General features: G+C 42.3%; 1 protein-coding gene across 2 annotated transcripts in view; it reads right to left on the bottom strand.

Moving 5' to 3' along the window:
- The window catches only part of LOC110989702 (uncharacterized), a 57,269-nt gene that overhangs the window by 5,261 nt on the left and 27,012 nt on the right, over positions 1-24,996 (bottom strand). Inside the window, exons 12-29 of one of the 2 annotated variants that reach the window (XM_022254277.2) lie at positions 24,796-24,963; positions 24,129-24,266; positions 23,423-23,584; positions 21,315-21,494; positions 19,581-19,660; positions 18,813-19,008; positions 17,255-17,457; positions 15,673-15,833; positions 15,068-15,193; positions 11,314-11,365; positions 10,348-10,597; positions 7,842-7,994; positions 6,923-7,651; positions 6,246-6,377; positions 4,369-4,433; positions 3,821-3,914; positions 1,621-1,638; positions 688-716 (exon numbers count right to left, since the gene is read on the bottom strand). In XM_022254277.2, the coding sequence (XP_022109969.2) occupies positions 688-716; positions 1,621-1,638; positions 3,821-3,914; positions 4,369-4,433; positions 6,246-6,377; positions 6,923-7,651; positions 7,842-7,994; positions 10,348-10,597; positions 11,314-11,365; positions 15,068-15,193; positions 15,673-15,833; positions 17,255-17,457; positions 18,813-19,008; positions 19,581-19,660; positions 21,315-21,494; positions 23,423-23,584; positions 24,129-24,266; positions 24,796-24,963 (2,936 nt within the window). The remainder of the gene's footprint in view (positions 1-687; positions 717-1,620; positions 1,639-3,820; positions 3,915-4,368; positions 4,434-6,245; positions 6,378-6,922; positions 7,652-7,841; positions 7,995-10,347; positions 10,598-11,313; positions 11,366-15,067; positions 15,194-15,672; positions 15,834-17,254; positions 17,458-18,812; positions 19,009-19,580; positions 19,661-21,314; positions 21,495-23,422; positions 23,585-24,128; positions 24,267-24,795; positions 24,964-24,996) is intronic. The other variant, XM_022254278.2, reaches the window with a different exon arrangement.

Here is a 24,996-nt window from a genome sequence, read left to right on the forward strand (position 1 = left end):
TTCAGTACAAATGTTGCAGTTTTGAATTCTGTGTGGTTTGGGAACTTTCCTAACACAAAGGTCTTGGGGAGTTGGATTTCAGTGATAATCAAATCTTCAACGACATGTTACCATGTACAGATCATTCACTTCTGAATGCATTGTCTCTTTGAGTGATAAACGATTGTAGTTATGAGGTTAGCACTGCCTAGGGTATCAAAGAGCTTTTAACTACAAAATTTGAGCAGAAAAAGACAAAGAGGCTAATAGAAGGAGGTTGTGTAATCATAATGCATTCATCATACACATTGACAAAATTCACTCGTGAGTCCATGAATGTGGATATTCTGTTTTCATTGTTAATACCTTGATAATACACTGTACATCAAACACTTTGAACCTGAACTACTGACCTGATCTGATCTGTGACTAGCTGAGTTCTGGGGCACGTTCAATATATGGAATTGCAATATGTATGGGAGTATTGGCATTGGCATACCTTGCATATCATATTGTCTCTTTACTATGTACATGTAGCTACTGAGCATGCCCCAGACTGACCTATGATTGGGGGAACAAATTAACATATCTGCTTGTGGTGACAAAATCCTAACTTGTGTGTTTTTGAAAGGGCCAAAAAAATGATATCACAGGGCCAAAACAAGTATATCACACAGATATTTGTACTGATTTTACAATGTAACTCACCTTTTGGAATATTCATCCCGATCCCCTTGCTGTAAAACAAGAGAAATCAGCAGGGAACATGATTTGGATTATGCACCAAAGATTGACTTTTACTTAGCTAGAAATGGGATACTTTTGCTCAGTTGATACTGTTCTTTACCCTTAAATACATCTATCTAAAAAAAGATGACAGCTGCGCTTTTGGAATTTTGCCTTTATGAAGCATGACATCATGAAGATTGCTTTAAAAAATTCATGGAAACTCCACGGAATGGAAATAAAGTGATGGCGATTGTAAATGAGACACACAGATGCATGTCAAGGATTCAAGTAAAAAAAAACAAACATCAAAATGACACAACCTTTGCACAGCCCTCTGACATTTGTCCAAATGTGGTCAACATCGGCCCACGGATAGATATTGGCCAACACTATGCTTTTCAGAGATTACATATTCCCCTCTCAACAGTCATTACTCTCACAGCATAAATTTTTGTTAGAACTCTGTTCTAATGAAAGCTGCTAAGTCATCTGCTTATTTCAACTAAAATATCAGAAAGCAAACCACGAATATTAAAGAACATCAAAACAGGATTTATTGTGACCAATGACCTCCATAGCACCTGGACTAGACTGATTACCCTAGCCTCCTTGAAGAAACATTTTAGCCAGTTTTGTTCCCGTAAACTGCTATTTTTCACATATTAAACAAAACTCATGCACAATGCTCCATTCCTTATAAAACTCTTTTATAAAATATAGTCTGTAAGAGTTATTAAACATTATTAAACTCTTTGTGTTGCCAAACTCTGTTGAAAAATATGGGACCACAAATCATACTGCTCGTGCGTCACAGGGGAACAAAGATGGAGATTGTTTCAGTTGGGTCGACATCTTTCCAAAGTCCAGTTGGTACAGAGGCCAGAGATTCAAACTTCTCGTAAACATACATACCACACTCGTGTCAGTAGACTATGAAGGACAGGGATGTGTTATGGATGAGAAGGATTGGAAATGATGGTGTTGATGGTTAGATGGTGAAACATGCAAAAAAAAAAACACAACATTCACAAGAATAACATGTGCATTTGTCAATTTCAAATCTTGAATGCAGGCAGACGATTGCGACTCGGCCCAACAGAAAAACAGATGGCCACGACTCTCCAGGCACGTAAGAGAAGTCGGGCAAATATCCAGCATTCAGTGGAAGGTCAACCTGAGCTATGGTACAGAAAAAAAGCCAAACGTTGTCTTTCCTGAGCACTTGACATACTATGACCAATGTAACCTAATCCACCAAAAAATGACTACTGAAGACATGTTTTTAACACAAATTTCTTACTGGCAAATTAAACATAATACAATGCAATACAAAGAGAGATGGAAACTTTTCACTTGAGGGGCCATTCATTTTTTCCCCCCGTTTCACGAGAGTACAGATTTTTTTCACTGGGTGGGGTGGGGGTATAGACTGCATACGCTTTCATAAACTTGGAAAGGGTTGATCGGCCATCCACTTTTTGTGTGTGTAAGGTTTTGCGGGAGGACTGGTCACAGGAAGGAGGATATTTTGCACGATCATTAAAAGGATGACAAGACTGGATAATCCCAGTCTACCGTACATGCACCGTTGAACAAAGCGAATATTAGAAGCGCATGCACATAAAAATGCATGTATACGAAAATGCTGAATGTTCATATTGACTTTCGCACTGCGAAGCTTTTTGAAGGCTTTCAAATGTATATGCACGTGCATTATAAGAGGCCTAAGATCTTTTAAGTCATTCTCTTGGGATGAGTCACTAATCTGAAAAATAGTCTCTTTGATGACTAGTAGCAATCATCTATAAACATGCACACAACTACAACGTCAATTTCACACATAAGGGCAATCAATGTGAGTAATGGGGTTGTTTGAGGGAAAATGATGCTGAAGTGTGGTCTACAAATTGACTGCAGTGGCAACCAACAAAGGCAGCCATGTTGGCAAGAATGCTTTCTAGCCAAAGGATTACTTCTACATGTATTTCTAAAAATGGTTAGATTTCTCTATGTTATTAAAAGATTTCAAGTCTTTCTGGTTAATGTCTTTCAAGATTATTAAGTCTCTACGATAAAAAACTTAATCTCTAAACATCTACATCAGCCAGACAGTTTCAAGCAAATGAAGGAAGAGAAATAAATGTACTGTATGCGAATACTGCAGTTAAGCTGGAAGATATGAACTCATTTCATTATGGCTATATCACAAGAGTGGGTCGAGATTTATACGGCAACGACATGTAGTTGAGTTTGACTTGAACATGGCTTACACAAGTGCCCTGTACATGTATATGAAAGTGAAAAAAATGGTCCATTTTATTTGGAAAAGCTGCCCTTGTGTCACATCTTTTTTGAGTGTGCGTGATACGTAACACATCAACCAAGAGTGGAACGATTTGATTTCTTTCAAAAACTGGCAAACTTCTTGGACATTCAGAAAGCTCCTGCCAACTGCCACAAGAAGTCCCACTTGACAGAGAGGATTTCCAGAAGACTTGAGCGGCTGGTTTGTGCAACGCTACTCTTGTCTGTGACACTTGGCAGTTTTGGCATGCTATCGCACAATGGAGAACATCCACTTGGGCCTTTGGCTGGGCTTCACTTGATGGCAGAGGGCAGTGTTCTAGCTAGGACCATTTTAGTGCTGGGTAAATTTTTGGATTATCAAGCATAGTGAGCACAGTGAGCGGAACTCTCACAGCCCATAGCTGGGATTTTAGAGGAATACCATAGGGGATTTCTCCCTACGTTATCGTGAAGGCATGTTAACAATAATGCTTTTGCAATCAGCCTCTGATTTGTGAGAAATACATTTCTTAGGTCTTTACTTACTTGTTTAAAATTGTAAAATCGTGCAAAACTGTAACTTTTAAGCTTGAAATATGATCAAATTGGTACATTTTTCAGAAATATTTCAGTTAATTTTTTGGAAAATCCGTGCTGGGCGGCACAGCCAATTTGAACCCAAGAGCCAGGCGGAAATTTACAGTACCGGGTGGTGCTGCCCGGCGCTGCCCACCGTGGCTAGAACGCTGGCAGAGGGTAAATTTTGTGCTTGAAGCGAGGACGCACCCCTGCGAAGAAGTGGTTAAGTGCACGCCAGCAAACCTACCTGGCCCTCTAGGGCTTTGCACTTCTCTCTCAAGAGCTCCACTTCGGTCTTCTGCTGGTCCATCTTGCGGTTCAGGTCTCTGATAGTGTCCATGCTGAGACACGAACAAATTATGACACCAATTTATCAAAACACGTAAAAAGAAATTCACTTAACACAAATATCCTCACAGATAAAAGATCTTATAGACTAATCCAATAAGACTCAGACACAGGGAGAAATACAGTCTGTTCTGAAGACCAGAAATGGAAACCATTCACTGGGGTGATGTCTGCCCCATGCACAGGTTGTCTGGTTCAATGCCTCTCTTTGTGTTGGTAGGAGAGAATATGAGAATGTGGGTTTCTTACGAATGACAACCCTTTGGTGGAAAATATGGTGGGTGAACCGGTGCATGTGCCTTATGGTGCGTGCTGAGCATGCGCGACCCATTTCTGTTGAAGTGTAAGGTCTTTGAGTGTACACAGGTTGAAATATTTCCCCTAAGTTGAAGGGAATTACTTTAAAAATGGCCACATTATTTGAATAATGCATGCAGGTGGACTCACTTCTCGTCAAGTTCAGCCTCAAGTTTTCTTCTCATTTCTGCTTTGTCTCTCTGGAGTTCCTCTCTCTGCAAAATCACAATGCAGCACGATTATTCCACAACTAAAACTTGACCTGTTCCCCTCCCTCCCATAAAAATGAAAAACGCACAATTACAGATCCTACTATTACTGGACAGAGTGGAAAAGAGTCTTTGAAAGTACTGAAGTGTCCTGTAATGATTTGTTTAAGGGATATTGAAGAAAGATGACTTCTCGTGAATATTACAGTCTGCCTGAAATGCTTTAACCTTCTTGAATCCCTCTTGTCTTCCACTGTGCAGGAAACCAAAGGAATAACTTTGAGGAAATGAACCTTTTGTGAGTTAGATTTGAATAAAATCTGGTGCACTGAGTTTATCTGATTGCACATAAACATAACGATTTGAATTCCCCAGACTAAATACATGCACAATGTTGCTATACCTCGTGATTCAGGCCAACCTTTCGCGTATATAGCAACCACCATCTCTGGAATGGACTGGTTCCCTTGTGCAAGTCTTATCCACTGAAAACATATTGATGCAAGGCATTTCATATATAACCAAGCAAAAGCTTGCCCCAAACCATAAGGTAGAGCAGCAGTGTCTTTAGTATGGAGAATTCAAACTGTTATGTTAATGCAAATTTAAAGTACTCAGTGTACCAGATTTAATTCAATTTTGACTCGCAAAAGGCTTATTGAAAGTTTCCATTTTTCTCCTCAGATTTTGAGGACAGCAGGTTCTACTGCACTTCCATTTGGGCATCTTGATACCTGCTCCTGGTGGTCTGTGACCCGTGCTGTGAAAAGGAGCCTTTGGGCCGTTTTTTTGTGTAATATTTCTCTGTTTTTTGTAATACTGTTTCAGTGTGCACTAGAACAACCTGAGCTTTTTGTGAAAATCAAATTGAGTAGTGCAATACTCAGTTTGGCATCCTGCTAAAGCTGGACAGTCTGAGGGTGGAATCAGCTTCTACTGATTTCTTTATTCTGCAAGAGTTTTTCTTGAGACAGCCACTCGCATATGGCAGTGGTGACTTATGACACATTTTCACAGGGCAGGTCACATTTTTCAGGGGTCTGGTTCCAAAACTACCCTAAAGGCAGACACCCACAGGAACATGGGGGGGCAAGTGCCCTAGCGGTATGGGTTTGCCAATCCAGATTGAAATGTTACTTTATCTTCACTTACCCCTCTCCACCCAGGAGTGTAAATGAATAACTATGAAGGTAGAGAGGGTTATCTGTTGTTTATTATTAGACCTGGTAGCACCTGAAATGGCTGAAATGACGATTGTATACGTCCTGGAGAGTTGGCATGGTTCACAGGAACGTTTCTCAGCCCGGTGAGCAGGGATAACACAGTATAAAGCACACTGAGTTTTGGTCAGTGCCGTATGTCATGTGGTATCTCAATACGCCATAACATGATCAAAGAAAACAAAAAAAGACTGCACAATCACTATAACCCTTGCTCTTGTTGACACTCCAATGCACTCTACTATTCCAATGAGAAAAAGGGGCTATGGCCCTCCACAAGGCCACCCCACTTCAATGGAGAAACTGCATACACTTCAAGGAATTACGGTAAACTGGAGGTCAAGTTGGTCCAGTACCCAGTGTACTACAGTGATAAGCATAGCCAAATGCCACAATCCTCTGGAGTACACTGGAGTTTACTTCTACTGGTCGGGCAGTAAAACCACTCCACTGGTAATGCAAAGAATCCTCCAATGCACGCCGGCTGAAGTGCATTGGCAGGTACTACTGACTTGCAGTAAGTTGCTCTCCTACAGCAAGGGAATAAAACAGAGTTACTGAAACATGGCTAAAGGAAATGCTTGTAGTCTGATCCCACCTTGGACTCCAAGTCCTTGAGCCGGCTGTTCTGCTCGTCAATTTGTGACTGTTTGATGTCAATCATGCCGTTGACGCGTTGCAGGTCTCCCTTCACTGAGGCCAGCTCTTCCTCCACAGCATTCATAGATTGCTGAAAGCATCAAGTTACAATATCACTTACATGTATGTGAATGATTCTATACAGTAAGGTCACTCCTTTTTTTCCATGAAATGAACAGGACAAACTGTTCAAAATGCCGAGACATTTCTCACCACCGGCTCTTCTTAAGAGCCACTACTTTCTTACAGCGATGCGACTGCTTTTGTGGCATACCCACAGACACATCTCTCTGTGCGACGATTCTACAGGGTTTTTTTTTCATTTTATTACTGTTTTCCTGGGCAAATGGTCCTAAAAAATGAAATCTAGCTTAACTCGAATTCTGCTGAACAGACAATTAACCCTGAGTTAGCTTTCAACATCAGCTGCTTAAAGTAAAATACTTACTTTCAATTATACTGAAACGAGATCTTCAAAAAGAACACTGGCAAACTCTCTTTCAAGAACAGAAACCATAATGGTGAAACTGTAAGTCTTGCCTTTCGGTTGCCCAAATGATACACTGATCCAATGTAAGGTCTATTTCCCAGTAAGCAAGGACTGAGCACAAGGGTAGATTTTACAGAGCACTTTACCTTCATAAGTCTTGGCTTCCTGTGCTTTTCATCCTCTAGCTCCTCCTCTAAGGCCATGATGATGCCTTCCTTCTTCTCAATCTGTTTGGTAAGCTCTGACTCCCGCCTTGCCAGCTCATTCCTCAAGTCTGTCACCTCTTTCTCCTTGCTGTCCTTGTAGCGTGACAGCTCCCTGGACGTGTCCATCAGCTGCTCCTCCAAGCCTGCCACCTCTGACCCCTTCTGCGTCAACAGCCTCTGAATCTCCGACTCCTTCCTCATCAGCTCATCTTGGAGGTCTGTCACCTCCCGTTCCCGGCCCTCTTTCAGCCGGGCCGTCTCCCGGGCTGCCTCGCTCAGCCTCTCCTTCAAGTTCTCGGTGTCCGCCTCCTGGCAGTCACGCAGCCTCCGGAGCTGCTCCCGTAGGGCGTTGAGCTCCTCCCGCAGGGCTATAATCTCCTCCTCCTGCCGCTTGTTGGCACTGCTCAGCTGCTCCACTCGGTGGGCGTGCTCATCCCGGATCTGCTCCAGCTCCAAGTCCTGGCGGGTCTTGGCCTGGAGGAGCTCACGAAAGTCTCTGCTCTTGGCCTGGAGTTCCTGTCGAAGGTCCCCCAGCTCGTTCTCCTTCTTGAGGATGAGGCCCTGCAGCTCCTTCACCTGTTTCAGGGTGCCTTCTTGGGCACTTTCCAGCTCTGTGGTTTGTTGGAGACGCAGATAAACCAGCTCACTGTCTTTCTCAAGTAATTTTTCCTGGAAAAACAAATTTTGCCAAACAAATCCTTGTTAACGGTGGAGAATCTCACTTATTTCCACACAATTAAACATAATTTCCTTCGAGAAAAGAAACACTATAGCAATGAAGAGCTAATGATGAGCAGGTAACACACAAGAATTGATTAAACTCCACTGCCGACATAAAAACTCTGATTTCCACTGTTACCTGCATGTTCCTGAGGTCGTTTTCCAGTTTCTTGGCATTTCTATCGGCCTGGATGAACTCAGCGTGCAGCTCTGCTATCTTGGTATCCTTGTCCTCCAAGATGCGAGGTTTTTCCTCTCGCAGCTGATCAATGACAGACCGCTGCTCATCAACCTTTTTGACAACAACACACAGGCATGACCAGTGACAGGGCAGATTACAAAACAAGCACACGCGAGGTGGCAGATTACGGCAGATATTACAATTCCTAATGCAAAATTAGTTGATTATGCATCCCAGCCAAGAGTTGTGCATCCAACAACGTGCCTAGGTCTTCAAATATGTAAAGTTGGCACATACCTTGGAAGAAGTTTCTTTTCTTACACAGCAGTCTATCCAGGATCCCCTCAACTTGATCTTAAGGGCTAGTTTTGCTTTACCTCCATCTAGTCTCATCAACTCACATTAATTATTGGACTTGTACGTTAGCCATGAATATTTGTAAGTGCAATGTTCAGAATTATTTTATGATGTGAGAGATTCAAGGTTATATTCCATGAGTGGAACTGAACATTCAATCTGTCACCACATAACATAATTCTTTCCACTGCATGAATATGAATCATTATGTTTGTTTCCTACAACATCCTCTTTGAGTGCATATTGCTGCTTTACTTTCTCAGCTTGGCGTGAAAGAATGACATCAGGTTTTGATGTTTCAACCCACAACTGATATCTTGTCTGCGATGTGATCTGCGAAAACCCTTCACATGGTGAGCTTTTTCATTTTGGCGCGTATCAGCTTCCAATTGATATGGACACTGCGCTGTTTTCAAAACATTTTTAATTTGTGATTCTAGACAACCTAGATTCATATTGCAGACAACCCCGAATCATAAATGTAATATATCTGAAAACAGGAGCGTGCCCATACCGTGTGAAGGGTTTTCACAGATCACATCACATTTGTGGGAAGCATTACGGTACCTTCTTCAAATGTGAGAGGTCAGGTGTGAGAGGTTATGTGAATGTGTGCCTCGCACAGTTACAAATACCAAATAAGTCCATGACGCACCCGTTTGATCAATGAACCACTGATGAGATGACTGGCAAGTATTCAGGCGTTGTATATTGCTACTGTAATACCCTCATTCAGTACATCTTGGGCTCCAAGAGACTTTCTTCTTGTTCCATCCTCTTACAAGTAGTTTTAGTATGTCGATCTACTGGGTCTGAGTTTTTACACAACATCCTTTTCACTTTGCCAAATAACTTGACATCAAAGGACTCCTTTCTCCACTTCCAACCGCCTGCCAGACTCGCTAAACTCCTACTTCCATCCTGTCCTCTTTCTTGATCTTTCAGACAACACTTTTGCTGTTCTAGCCCCCTCCCCTCAAATCATCTTGCATCCTGTAACCAGCATGTCTCTCTCCTTCTTCCTCTAAAATCAAATTCACAGGCTGAACTCTACCACAAGCTTGCCACTTGCCACTGCCTCCTGGTCAGATTAGACCTACCAGTATCTTGATCTTTATGGCTAGCACGGTCCTAGAATCATTAAACAGAGCCACCCTACTTGTAGAATAAGTTCCTCTTGTTCCAGCCTCTGACCGAATGCCATCCGACCCATTTTGATCTTGGAACAGTTTATCTAGAGTTATCTAGTGTCTATCACTAGTAATCTTATTCTCATCTTCAGAACTACTGCTAAATTTCTCCTGCTGAGCTTTCTCCTGACACATATAGTCGACATTTCACTTACTTCATCACTCAGACCTGCCTGCTGCATGTATAGCCATTCCATTGAGCTTGGTCTCTAGAAACACCTACCGGGTACCGGTACATGGAAGAAAAGCATCTCAAGTTCTGTTGGTTCAGTCTCATTCAAACTGATCTCTAAGATTGACTCTCCATTCGCAGCTCCCTCGTAGTTGCATTGAAAGTGTCCTGGGATTGACTTTACTTCGAGAGACCTTCTGGGCAACTTTAGACTTGTCTTCATTGTAGGACAACTGACAGCCTTTTGGCACTTAAAATTGATTTCCGTTCAACAGAGGGCGCTTTAGCTGTGATGTCAGTTAGGCAAGACACTCATTAATTGTTCTCTATTCAAATTGTGAACCTAAGATGTGCTCATTGAAAGCTCACTCAAACAACAATGAATCACCCACAGAAGAGGACATTAGAACAGAAAAGTATTCTTTAAAAATCAAGCATAGATCACTGCAACACTGAAGCTTTCTCCCTGGAGTGACATCACAGTTTTGATCTTGAATATGGAAGATCGCATTGGCTTAAAAACCAAAATGGCATCCAAATATCTTTTAAAATAATAAAACAAAATTGAAAATAAAGTGTTTTGAAAAACACAGTGCATTTCCAAGCACTGTGGTGAAAATTTCATTGTGGAGACTTTTCAACTTATCTTGATATTCATCATGGCCATGTCTGGTCACGGTCTCATTCAACTGAAGTTTCTCTAAAAAAGTATAGCCTCTTCAAGCCTCTGAGCCCAGCAGCCCACCTTGATTTCTAGGACAAGCTTCTCCTGTTCCAGCCTCCTCCTCGTCTCATTCAGCTCCTCCTTCTCCCTCATCAGCTCGCCGATCTCTTGGTTCTTGCCGTCCACCCTTGCATCCAGTCCCTGCCTCATGGTCTCCAGGGCGACATTCTTGGCGGCTATCTCTGCCTGCAGCTGGTTGATGGTATGGCTGCGCTCCACAAGTTGGGAGCGCAGGGCTGACTCGCTGTCTGGAATCGGGGACTGCCTTCGTCTGAAAGGTAACCCGAAGAAACATGGTATGAGCAAATATGTGCCTTTCATTTAGACAAATGGCAAAAGAAGACTAATAGCTCAGTTGGACACTTGGTTAAGTGAGATATCCTAAGCTTGTCAGAAATGGATTGAGTCCACTGTTCTTGATCCTCTGAGTGGAAGCCTGAGATTAGCAAGCAGACGCAGCTTTTTAAATGCAATACAGTACACATCTTTGCCACCTCCCTTCACTCCTGTGTTATGCTCCACATATTAGTCTCTGTGCGAGCATGTGCAGTCATTACAAGAAACGACTGCCAAGGCCCGAAGCCACCAATGAAGTCCAAGAAACTGACAGGTCAATGCTCCTCATACCATGAGGGCAGGTTTCCAGTTCTACCGGTCTGAATGCACAGGGGTGTGAGTGGCCACTTAAAATTAAAACTGAAAACAGCGAGCAAAAAAGCTGAAATGTAAGAAGTCCCCAAATGTTTGTGCACAGCAGGTGTACAAAAAACCTGAAATTCAGGTCAACATCTAAACAAAAAGAAAAGCTCAGATCAGCTAAAAAGCTGAATTCTCACATCCCTGATGCAGTCGATCAACAACTCCTCTAAATAATGTGCATGTAGTGAATAAATGTGATGTCAAAACAACTGGCGCTTTTCACATTAATCAGGCATATATTGACAAAAGTCTGAGTGTTACTATTCTCTCCTGTGAACAAAAACTTACTTTTGCTTTGTCAGCTCTGCCTGCATCTCATGGGCTTCTTTTTCGAGAATTCCTGCAAATTCAAGACACGATAAAAAAATAAACAAGTGCTCCACGCACTATTGCACCTCGGTGGGTCACACAGGAACAGTTTTGTTTCGGGGGGGAAGTAGGGCAAAGTATTGGGTTCCTGGGTGATGACATAACCTCACTTTCCCAGCCAACACCAGCCAATGAGCAGTGCTACCAAGAAATAAAAAATGCAACTTCAAAAAATGACAATATTCTCTCAGCAAGAATGACCAATTATGCAAATGCTTGTGACTTTGCCCTGTGAAACTTTTAGCTAGTCAACTCCACAAGCACATGCCTGGAGGCCTACTGTGCAAATTCTGCAATTACAAGCAACCTAAATGTACACTAATATTTTCAAACCAGAAAAGTTATCGTTTTCTTCTCGCTTGGTCAAGAGAAAATGCTAGCTTGTAACAATACCAATTCCCAACTAGCTAAGCTTCCTCATGCTATGGTATACTTATTGGACCATGAAAGGACAAACTTGTCTATAGATCCAGATGATACTTTGACAGCAAAACCTGTTACTGTATATGTATGCACATGCCTTTTTAATGGAATTATATGCAATGCGATGGTGATGTATAGGCCTATGTGCATGTACATGTACATGTACTGCTAAATGAGCAAAAAGAGCGGGCATCTTCACCAAGCAACAATCCGCTTTGAGGTGACACATTCTTGGGTGTCCCAAACAATGGTAAAAAACCTACCCAGTCCTTCTAAACTGATGCAAAATGAATATTGCTTTCTGGATGACAAATATGTTCTTAGTGCTCCACAAAATCAACACATACAAAGACACAATGGTCATTTTAGTTTTTATCTGCGGGACCCTTCATAGAATACATGTACATGTATACATTGTGCACTCCTTACAATATCTGGGAAAGATTCTCTTGTGTAAAAATAGCACAACTAATACAAAAAATCTTGAATTTCTCTCAGAACTTTTACAAAAGTATATATGGTAAATACACATGTATACACAAGTAGATATCACAATCACAAACAGTCAGACTGATGTTAAAGAAATGTACCGGTGGCAAAAATAGACAAAAAGGAAGCAGAAAATGACAACTCATTTGTGAAGCTGTGATAAATATATATTGAAATCATGAAAAAACACGACAAATGCCACACCATGTCAACACAATGAGTAGAGTACTGTCACACATAGTTGTAGAGGTTGAAATGCAATCTCAACATTGGATTTCACACAAACAGAGGATATTACTGGGTGAGGACAAGCACATACATGTACAAGAAAAAAATACTGTACAAAGGAAGAAGACGAGATGAAATTTGTAACGAGAGACAGAAAAACCATAAAGATGTCACCTGAACAGTTTTGGCAATGACTAGTCCTAAACTTCCAATTCAAACTTATGGATATTTTGCTTATTGATATTTTGTTTCATTTGTGGCTTGTTTCTCTTGATGTCAGAAACATAGTTCTTCTTTTATTGAAAATGGGTTTCAGGATAAATGTCCAAAGGCCATACATGTGTTTGTCCCTTCTTTCTTCTGCTGCTGTTCCTATTCAAATTAACAGTGGTAGTGCACGCGAGCATCGGTGGTGTCAAACAGTTGTTGTAAATGGCTAATTGTGAATCAAAACAATGACGCCTGGATAGAGCTACAATGAAATAGCTCGTCAAATGTCGAAGCTTCAGTTCTGTTAAAGCTTTAAGGTCGGTTGTTTTGTTTTCAATGACATTTGAGCTCATTCATTAGTAGACGTTCAGGAACTCTACAGAACAAATTTGAAAAGGGCTTGCTGATGTTTGGAACAGATCAAAATCCAAACTGAGCAGGGTGTTTAGAGAGCACATTTATTAAAGATAAGAAAAAACCAGTTCCAGTTTCAAGCAACTTACCCATTGCTATAAAGTTTGATCCAATTAAAAGAGAAACCAAAAAATAGGCATTTGAAAATTTGGCGAGAAAATGGTACAATCACATCAACATGGCAGCTTTTTCTAGAGGCTTCACACTTTCTTTGTCTCAAGAAAACTGGGTGAAAATACATTGACAGATTTATCGTCTAGGCCAAATAAGGTTTCTTCAAGTGATCTTCACTAATATGGGAGGGAAAACTGAACAAAAGAAGTATTACTAAAGCTTGTCTGGCACACACCTGTCAATCAATTGATTAAATTCATTGTAATATTACAAAGCAAGTCCATCATCTCCATACTTGCGGATACTGCACAGCCTCACAGTGACAACACAATGGTATGGTTCAGGGCTGAATCCATTATGTACCAGGCAGGAAACAAGAACAATAGTGACCCGGTACACTGTAATCAGGAATAAGTCGCTGAGGCCGTTTTACGTAATGGCCGAGTAAAGTGGGGACGTGGGTACAAAATTGTGGGGAAAAAATTGATGTGGCGGTTTCTGTATATTTTGGAACTGTATGTACATGTACATGTATGAAAGGTTACCATCCAAACACTTGTAATATGTACCATTTGAAAGCTTATAGAATTTTCTTTCTGACCATGTTGCGACTTATTCCTGATTTCGATGTGCTGGGTCACAATTTACGTCACGTTTGTTTGTGGTACTATCACAAATACACATCAAAATATCACTGAACAGCATGTAAGTACCCCACTGAAGGAAGGCCTTTAAAACATAGATTAAATTATCATTTTTGATGTCACTAACATCACCTTCTGATAAAAAAAAATTTTTAAAAAAACCTCGACAATTACCTCTGGTAAGAAGGGCTGAAAGTAGGGTTGTAACAAGAACAATAAAATATTGCGACTTTTCAACCCTTTTTAGAGTACGCGAAATGTTGTCACAGACAGAGAAGCCATTTTTGCAATGCACCGTGGAACATTCTTTCACAAGTTTTATTGCAGGGAACTTGAATTTTTCCCAATTCTTGTTTGCTTGTTTATGTTTTGGCGCGGGTAAAAGATCCGTAAGTGTATTTCTGAGCATATCCGAGGTTTCGGCATTTGTTTATGAATGTTTATGAGGTGGAGTTTTGAAGTCCCAATATGGGAACAGCATCCTGCCACCTGACAAAAAACAACCATAACTGATATTCAGAAAAACACCTCTACCCTAAAAAAGGAAATATTGGGAATGTTCATTTCAGTTCCCATTGTGAAGCTCTACAAACTTTGTTAAATGTTTACCACAATGCACTGCCAGAAATGGCCTCTCCGGGTCAACCTTTCATTGGTATACTAGTGTAAATTGCCTGGACTGGTGACAAGGCATGTGTTCTCTCATAAAGGGCTACGATGATATGAATCTGACGTGAATACCGAAACCTTAATAGTGATGAACTTTCAAAAATGGAGAACGTTTGAGCCCCAAAGCTTGAAATCCAGAGAAGTCCTAAGAAATTACACGAGTGTCCACAAAGCAGGACCAAGATTAATTGCCGTTAGGATTATCATTGTGGCATCTTGTGTAACAACTGTAAAGTCTTCGCTATTAAAGTTGGTAAGCACAAAATGCTTTTCGCAGTTACACGATGTGACACGTGTGCACAGGCCAAAATAACTTGGAAACGTGAAAAGTATGCTCAGTATTAGCTTGGAATATTCTATTGTAAAAAAAGCTACTTCACTTTTGAGCAATGAATTTAGAACCGGGTTAGATTAAATAAGAAAACAGACACAGAGCTACAACTTGTAAGTGATCGGTGTGAGCTGAAAGCAAAAGGTCTTACTTATTTTATCGTCTGATCGTTTCTTGGCGTTGTCAGCGAGGAGAGCTTGGCTGTTCAGGTGGTCGATTTGCCGCTTCAGAGCGTCGTTCTCCGCCTGGAGCTTGCGGATTTCCGCTTCCAATTGATCTGTTGGAAATTGTACAGAGGAGAAGTGTACTGTGATGCAGCTTGGATTTTGTGACATTTCGTACGCTTTTCACAGCCTTCATCACATGCAGAGATCTAATTTATGGAGATTTGGTTCATCTGAAATGCCCAAGTCACAGTTCATTTGAATAGCTTGTGACTTGGCTTATAGAATGATGGCCTTTGATGCAAAGACTTGTGGGATGAGCTTGCAGGGACTTGTAATAGACTGGACTACAACACCGGCTATGGCTATGGCTGGAGGTGTACATGTACCTAAGGAAGCCAATGCCTTGCAGCTTCAACCCTTCAAATAAATGCATGTATTACTCTAGGCTGTAGTCAGTTGATCCGGAACACACTGACATGGCCTAGGGCTGCCTTCTTCATTCTATGCAAAGATTCTTGTTGTACCAGAATTGTGAGGCATCTCCATGAGGGTTTTTTGTGGCCCACGGTCTAGTCAGTCACATCAGTACCTCTGTAATCCTGTGCAGTGAGAGATGCCCCGAGACCCGTGCTGTCCAGTGTCCGGGACAAGTGATCAGTCACGAATCGTTGGTGACGCCCTTCAAGCTCGTGGTAGTCCGACTTCAGTCGCTCGCAGTCCAGCTTCAGTCTCGTCCGCTCCCTCTCCAACCTATTTAGTTGTGGAGGTTAGTTCGAGTTGGAATTGGGCCCAAGCTGCTGAGCACCAAACACTGCATTACACAGACATGTTCTAAGCAGAAATTTTTGCTGACAGCCAGTCTACAGAAGACACATTACCAGTGCAATACCTGTGATGTTGTCACAGAGTGAGCATGCACAAGCAATGTGATAATAAATGAATGATCTTGGGTTACTCCAGCAGTCCAACTGGGTCAAAAGGTCACGCAGAAATCAAAATAGTAACACAAAATTGATATGCTCAAAGCAGTGGACATCCATACACACACATATGTGACCTGCTCTGCAAACATGAATATTGAGTCACTAGAGCCACTTTTGAGTTTCACTCTACAATAGACTGAGGAATTTGAGCCCTTTCTTTTGATGTGTCACTCAGCTTCGTATGATGAGAAAGGATTGTTGTCATCATACGAAGCTGAGTGACACATCAAAAGAAACGGGCGCAATTCTCAGTCTAATGCTAGAGTGAACTCAAAAGTGGCTCTAGCGACTTGTGACTCATTTTTGTAGAGCGGGTCACATATGCAAATTTGCCCCAACATGAAACAATTTCTCTGAACTCTTTAAAACAGCATCAACTTTCCTTTGCATTGTTCAACTAAGCCACCATGTTTTGGCATTGCGACATTGTGAGATACATCCCTAAGTAACCAGCTAGGCAGGTCAGATAAGCGCAAAAAAAAAGGTCACTTGAGTGTCAAATGAATGCAGTCCTGCTTAATGCCCGAGTACCAGAAGTGCAAGGGAAGTTAATCGAATGCCCTGCACTGGCTGATACCCATTCTTGCTAAGCAGCAGTTCTGCACTCTGCAGGCCCATGAAAGTGCCCCCTCAACTTTTCTAATCGCTCAGTTTTGCCTGGTAACCCGTGTCCAAAACATATCCTGTGTACCAGCAAAACTGACCAGTGGTTGGCAGCGGGCATGTTTGTGCAAACGCTGACCAGAAACTCCTTGGTGACATCAAAGCAGCAAGCACCGATGCGTTTTAAGGTGGCCTGCAATAACGCAGAACCTGAAGTGGTCACATCATCCAAGAGAGGCAAAGTGCCGCAAACCAGACATTTTCGCTCGATGTTCGGCAAATTTCTTGCTGCTGCTGGCATTTCTGTTCATATCCTCTAAGAAATTTTCCAATTTTGTTTGCTTTATTTAACAACCACTTGGGAGATATATAGTTCACTTAATTTGGAGACAACGAAAAATGTCTGATTATTTTCCGCCACTCTGAACCAAAGATGGATCAACTCCCATCTCTAGTTCTTGTTTGGTTGAAATAATGACATTATAAAGGCGTAACTAAAATTGCAAAATTGCCCAATCAACGACCAAAGCAGAAACACGTTTTTGGTTGCGGTCGCGAAAACGTGCCAAGTGTGACAGTACTTACTGGTCGTATTCGACCTTTGACACAGAGTCCATGGCCTGGCTCTGCAAGTTGCGCCTCTCGGACTCGAGTTGGGAGACTTTTGTTGAGAGTTGTCGATTGCCTTCCTCCAGAGCCTGCGACTTCTCTTCCAGGTGCCGGCACTTGTCTTGAAGCTCCGAGACAGTTTTGGAGCGGGCAGAGGTTTGGTGGCTGTCATTCTCTATCTGTTGGTGAAAAGCGTAGACCCAGAATAAACTGAACCTGTAAAAAAACCACTGATTCAAAGCTCTAGATGATCAGCATTCCAGGGTTGAAATCTATATCCTTGAGTTCCAAGTAAACTCTACCTCCAAAAGACTGGTTGATCTTCGAGGTGACCGAGGCTAAAACTTTAGCTACAAGGCAATCAGTGCTCAACTATTCAGCTGAAAGTCAATCGTCACAGAAGTACAACGTTCAAAAACACTGGCACCAGAAACATTACACCCTAACATTTCTAGATCCCTCAGAAGGTGCTGGGGGAGATTTTGAGGTCTGTGGGGTATTGAGGAAGATAGTGCCCAATCACTGTTACTTTACAGAGGCTAGCTATTCCTTGAAACTGCAAACACAAAGAATTGATTTGAGGTTTCCTACACAGTGGCAGATTTTGAAGGATTCATGAAGATTTTTAATAGCAAGAATGCCAACGAAGCTACAGGCTGAGTAGAGATTCCATATTGCTTGCTTAAAATTCCTTTACTAGATGAGGAGTGATGTTTACAGTTTCTGACTACAGACCAGGGTGAACGTGGATAAGTTTCAAAGAACTGAGCAAACAAATTTGCTCTGCAAAGAACAAATCGCTTAACAGCAACAAGAAGTGACCACTTTAGTTTTTATGGTGATCTCTACTGATAATGGCTGGTTAGCAGCCAATCTCTTGCTTAGCGAAAAACCTGGACAAATCATCACATTGATAAAAAAAAGTCAAATTACTTATACTTCATAACAGCCATAAGGAACACTGATTAAGCCATTGCTTTGGGATTTTTTCTTGGGGGTCGAGTGTATTATTTATTGTGAATTAATTTCGATGCATACATTCAAACATATACATTTGTACTGTTTGGTAAATCTCAACATTACAATACAATGACGTAAGTGTACTGATAACCAGTAGTACCAAAAACCCTCCGTAAACAGTACCAACTGTGGTGACCTCCAGAGAAGGACTTGTATTAGCAACGACACATGTCAAATGCCTAGGCCAAGGCCAGGTTCAAGACGGACATTATGTTGAATCATTCAAGGGCTGGTATCGTTCATTGGGCTAATTTATTCAATCATAATGTAATGTGCTAAGCATACATGTGAGGTACATGTAGGCTAAGGATTTCTTGGGTAAGCTTGCTGATATTGCAAAGAAGGATTTACATGTTGTTCAGTTTTTAAAAAGCAGCCTCTATAGACAATTTGGCTCTAAATTATCACTTGGGTACAAGGATATCTGAATGTGCACGCCTTAAGGAATATCTTCCACATCCACATCTCAAACCAAGAAGGAAGGAACACCTGTCATCTATTTCTGTAAACTCACTCTGTGTATTCGTTCCGACAGCAGAGAATTGAGTTCCTGCAGCTTGACTATCTGGTCGGCGAGCTCTTGGCAGTTGTGGCAGGGTACAGGGGTGCTCCTTGCCGATCGTCTGGTCACGCCGTCGGGCATGTCCAGTGCCAGAGAGGCTTGGGCTCTCTCTCGTGCTAGCTCTTCCCTCAGCTCGTTCACTTTGTCCCTATGATCCAACAGTGGGAAAACGGGAGCCAATTTATATGGAGACATTGAGCTGGATCGGTGTTCCAACAGCATGTGCCCAAAATGAAACATGTCCAGGGTTACTGGGGACGGCAATATGTAGAAAGCAAGGTTTGCCCTATCAGTGAATGACTTAAAGTGGAACTTTATACATTTAGATGGAGGAAGTGTGAATCTATTCCATCCAGCTTCAGACCAACACAGAATACGTAATTACATCAGTGAAGGGCGATGTTACAAATATCTACTTTTTTTGTTCTTGTTGTAGGCACTGATGTTACAATATATCCAGCTTTGACATACATTTGTATAAAGCCATTTACTTTCATATATTCCTGCATGAGCCATCAATTTTGAGGTAATCCTTACGCAAGTTTCCACCTTTCTCAACAACTGTCATGAATGTATGGCACGTCTACTTCAAACCCTTCAGACAAACTTGAAGCACTGTTGAACAAGATTGACATGTTGCTTTCCAAAATCCGAAATGATTTCTCACACCTGTTGCTTGTAACTTTGTTCTTTTATTTTGTCAGTATTGTGGGCACTTACTCAGCCAATCCCAGCTCGGCTCGCAGATGATCGACTTGGGCCTGCAGCTGCTCACCTGTCATCCGCTGACCTCCAGGACTCTTGACAATCAATCAAGAAAGGAGACCACCTCATCAATTTAACAAAATCTTTTTGATGCCAAACATCAGAGTCAAATGTTGTGTGTACAGACTACACTGTAACTGCAGTGGCACCACACTTACACACACATTCTCCAGCTTGACGCGCGCATGCATTGGGCAAATCACGACACGACACCCAACTGCGGCCAATGAGGCATGCAACATGCGCGTACCACCTGCCCATGAGCGTTGTGCCACCTATCCAAGAGCGTCATGCCACCGCAGTAATACCTTCTAATTATGGTTGTCAAATTACATTACACAGAGATTTTTGCCAGGTAAGCTGTGGAAGGCGATGCTCATTTAGACACGGACGTGGTTGGGTGGGTGGTTTGGTGGAAGGAGGGGACTGGTAAGGCTTGACATCAAGTTATATGGGGGGGTGCTGTTTGTACATCTTATGTTGCATCCTCCGTGTGTAAACGTACATAGAATCACGGTCTATACTGATGGTCCTGTTCGCTCAGAACTATCGGTATCTACTGCACCGCGGCTGTAGGACGACTTCAAATCCACACTTACTACCGAAAAGTGTATGTGAAGGGTGCGATCAACCCAATTCTCCCATCAACAATGGGGCGAGCCCAATTCTCCCATCAACAATGGGGTGAGCCCAATTCTCCCATCAACATTGGGGTGAGCCCCATTCTCCCATCAACACTGGGGTGAGCCCAATTCTCCCATCGACATTGGGGTGAGCCCAATTCTCCCATCAACATTGGGGTGAGCCCACTTCTCCCATCAACATTGGCGTGAGCCCAATTCTCCCATCAACATTGGGGTGAGCCCAATTCTCCCATCAACATTGGGGTGAGCCCAGTTCATTTATGAGACTTTACTATCCTTTTCTTCAGTGATAAACTAGAATGTAAAAGTATGTGGTAATGAGATAATGTGCAACTCTTACGCAAAAATGCTTTCAATGAAACTATTCTGTGTTCACAACATGAACAGAAAAGCATATAAATTGAAAGCTGTCTTCCTGAATGACATCAAAACAGTGCCCTCAGTGGTCAAGAGAAGTACAGACGATATGAGATGTTTTTAACGAGGGATGTCAATTGGTTCTCACACATCAAAGAAGAATTTAACACTGCATGAAAAGTTCATTGAAGAAAAATTTCAATTTGTCACACCGACCCTAATTTAACCCTAACCCTGCCAGACCGGCAACCACAGACTCCCAGGCTGTTTGGCCTGGGAGAGAGTTGACCTGTTGGCTCTTGTTACACTGGGCAGGCAAGCCACTTTGACAAATGATGCAGACTGATGTGTCTGGCAGGGTTTCTAGCCAAGTGCCCCAGAGATACTTTGCTATCCGCCCTGAGCAGAAGTGCACCCTCACCGGCCAAAGAAAGACAGATAGTACTAAGTTTTCCAACCATGTTCTTGGATGCGTTCGGTGTGCATGTGAAGAGCACACACTCTAGACTAAAATCGTTGCGTGTACTCAATGTGCACCACGTCAAACGTGTATCAACTTGCGCACCTATGCGGTGCATGAGTACCAAAGGACTGTCAATTTCATTTCCAAACACGCCCTCTTTTGTTCCTGCTCGGAGCGGATGCTTAGCCTCAACGAATTTTTCCCACCTTCATTCTGTCCTCCTACCTGCCCCTTGGAGAGGATGTTCTTCTGCATCTCCAGCAGATGGATGACCTGCTGGTCCTCGGCGTGGTCCTGTGTCAGCTGTTTATTTTCTTCCCTCAGCCGGTCCGCTTCGTCCCGGTACTCCGCGTATTGCTCCTGCTTGATCCTGGCCGCTTGCAGCTCCGACTTCAGCTGAACATGCTGCGAAGGGGATTGGGGTGGGGAAAACGACAGACAGTAACGTTACACGAAATAAAGTACTGCAGAGGAAGGGTTTTATCCAGGACTGAAAAAAAAAATGCCTATTGTCTGTCCTCTCCCAGGCAAATCTTTGATACTAACACCCCTCGGTGCTATCCAAGACCATGTTCCCACTATCAGGCCCTATATTTCGGAAGGTGAGATTCAAGTAAAAAAAAAAAAAATGGGCGATTGCAAAGCGAAACCTGTCTGTTCAAATGTCTTTTGCCTGTTCTCAGGACATGCAGACAGATGGCCTGATGAGATACTGTGTGGAGGGAACACCTGTAGTTAAATCCCCACAAGTAGTCATGTCCCACCTATGTCTGGTATCCACTTGGTTGTAATGATTGCCTACAACATGCAAGATGTTTAGACACAGTCATAGTGTGTGACGACATTCAACAAAACAAAAACGCCCTGAAAACAAAATGGCATCTGGAACGTCAGAAAAGGTTTGTATGAAATAGCGTTTTAGGTGGTTTTGCCATTTTTTGAAGTTAAACGGGTAATTCAAATTTATTTGTATCCCTCGGTATTTTCTTAACAATTGTGTTTCCATTTCTTGATAACAAGGAGACAAAGGGAAAAATACGTATTACTTGAGCAAAAGGGACATTGTCCGTCATGGCAGCAAAAATGTTTGCAGGCAGTTGGCAAAGTTCAACACAATCACAACTAGGGATCTAATTTTCTGGTGTCCCTGTCATGTCTGATCTATGATTTTGTAAGTTCAGAACACATACATGTATCCTAATTTTCATGAGTGACGAATTAATGCAAAATACACTGCCACACAAATAGAAATAGTTTGAAATCAATTTCAGTGATATTTCCATGTCAAATTACACAGGTCGGGTCTAACAGGGACACAAAAATGTTAAACTGTTGGACCCTGAATTTATGGAATGACCCATTTTTATCGTCACTGCTCGGCGATGCTGTCTGCATCTCTCTACCTTGTTATGGAAAGGAGGCTTTACGTGGTAAATTCAAACGTGACCAGCACGTATGAAAGAAGAGAGCTTCATGGTTGGTAATACCAAGGATAACACAACACACTGTGGTCACACTGCACTACGGCCGTTTCACAATAGTGCGCCACCAAGAGTTTGCAACGCGTTGACCAATCACAATGCGCAAAATTTGTCGACCCAATACGCATTTGGAAAAGGTCGACAAATTTTGCCGGTTATGATTGGCCAACGTGTTGTAAACTCTTGGTGGTGCACTATGGTGAATCGCCCGTATTAGGTAGAGGGTACATATTGTTCACAATGTAACATGCTCCATTTTGACAGCTTGGGTGGCAGGTTGATCATAAACTTGTCCCAAGATGTCCCCCACTGACTTTGGGAAAACAACACCAAGAGGCCTTTGTAAGACCATGACCACATTGTGCGTGTTCTGGCTCTGGCTTAGGTGTTTAGCCATTAGCACACCACAGTGCACAGCCGTAGCCACAGGCAACAATGACCATTTCAGGCACATCTCCAAGACTGCATTCCACATCCAGCAAATTTGTTCACAATCACATCCTTGGTTTACAAACCCTAAGGAGATATTATTAAATTAAATTTATACTGCACTTATTCCATACAATGTTCATGAGCACATTACAATATATATTACATACTTAATTAAGAAAGACGTAAAAATCTCCAAGAATTTGCAGTAAAATAAAAAAATATTACACAAATACCCAAAATGAAAATTACAAAACATGAACCAATGTCAATAAATTAAAACTATAAAATACATCAATTTACATCTTGTAATGCATGGAAAAAATCTTTAGGTAACGTGGAACTTCCTCAGACATTAAACCAGAAAAATAAAAACACTCCACATTGGGTACCAACTTATTTCAATAAACTTCTAGAATTCACCTTCTCCTGTGCTTCCTCAAGTTTCTCGGCTAGTGCCATGATCTCGCTGTCCTTCCTGCTCAGGGAGGCAGTCAGGCGGTCTGACGATGCCTTCCATTCCTCCAACTCTTCCTGGTGCTGCAGACTGTCATCTCGCAAGTCGTCGTTGGCACGTTGCAGCATCTAGCAAGAAACGATGTCAACATGTCAGCGAGTGACAGAGAATCTCTTTTGGAAAGATGTGTTGGCTCTGAGCGGAGCTTGCTCTGCTTGTCTGCAGTAAGCTGCCGGAATGGCACAGACAGTGGTAATGGATGTATCCACACCAGTCTGAATACTACTCCGCCATGCCAAGCTTTGAACAACCAATATCAATTTGTACAATGACAAACACCTTTGCCATCGCTTACAAATTTAGGAAAATCGTGAGTTGTGCAATAAGCCAGTGGCATATTGTTTGAACGAACAAAATTATTTGAATCCTTCAAAACGATTTGATCGAGTACTAGCTCAAGATCCTACCAGATCCTTCAAAATCCACCAGAAGCAGGAAGGATTTGACAGGAATGAGAGAGACAGAGCCCTGCCGTGAGACGGGGTACACTACAGATGCTGAAAGTGCCACAGATGGATATCCAGGCCCATCTGCCACAGTGTTCGTCCGTAATGCTACGGTACGTACATGACATATCTGGTGGTCTCTCGGAAAACTTTGTCTGGAACTTACTGTCTCCAGTTCTTGGCACTTGGAGGCCACCTTGCTCTTCTCTTGTCGGATCTCCTTCATGTTCTCTTTGATCATTTGGTGCTGTTCCTCCAACTGTTCTCGCTCCCTCTTGAATTCCTGTTTGTGCTGTTCCAGAGCCTATGCAGTTCATGCAAAGAGCATAAGTGGATCTCAGTTTGAAGTTCAAACCTTCCAAAGCAGTTTTTCAATAAGTTAATTCACATTATAAGTCAACTGGACAAGGCAAGAATTGTAGCTGAAACATTTTTGCCAAATGTGACAAGTACATGGAAGTAAACCCTTAGAGCTCAAATGTAAATTAAATTTCTAGGATGCTGACTGGCTGTGTAGAGTGAAGCCTGTACGATGCATCCATGTTTGGGCCAAAACCCACAGAAAACTTGAAGATCAGTTTGATTTTAGTATGACACGGAAACGTGAATTACAAATGACCATTACACTGATCCTTCGTTGGATTGAATGGAAACTTCAAAGGTGTTAAAGACTGGTTATGGCACAGCCGGAATCTTAAAGGATTTTGCTCCATTCCTCTGGCCGCTAGGTCTGAAAAGCCAGGCTCTTTTGAAGGTAAACACTCCAATCCTTGCGTTAGTCCACCCTGAATGGGAATCTTTAGTGAGGAGTGAGGTCCTGCCCTCCAGCGTACCTTGTCCAGTGCATCCTTCTCCGAGGCCAGTCTCTTGGCTTCGTTCTCCCAGTACGTCTGCTGCTGCTGCACTGCCCGCTTGTCGGCGCTCAGCTGCTTGATGTCCTCCTGGACTTTCTCCAGGCTCGTCCTGGCCGCTGCCAACTCCAACGACAGCACCTCCCCCACCTGTCAGTTAATGCCAGAATGCCATCTGGTTGG

This window comes from Acanthaster planci, linkage group LG05 (assembly GCF_054643075.1).
Source record: "Acanthaster planci isolate LZ-2023a linkage group LG05, COTS_SCS, whole genome shotgun sequence".
NCBI classification, from domain to species: Eukaryota; Metazoa; Echinodermata; class Asteroidea; order Valvatida; family Acanthasteridae; genus Acanthaster; species Acanthaster planci.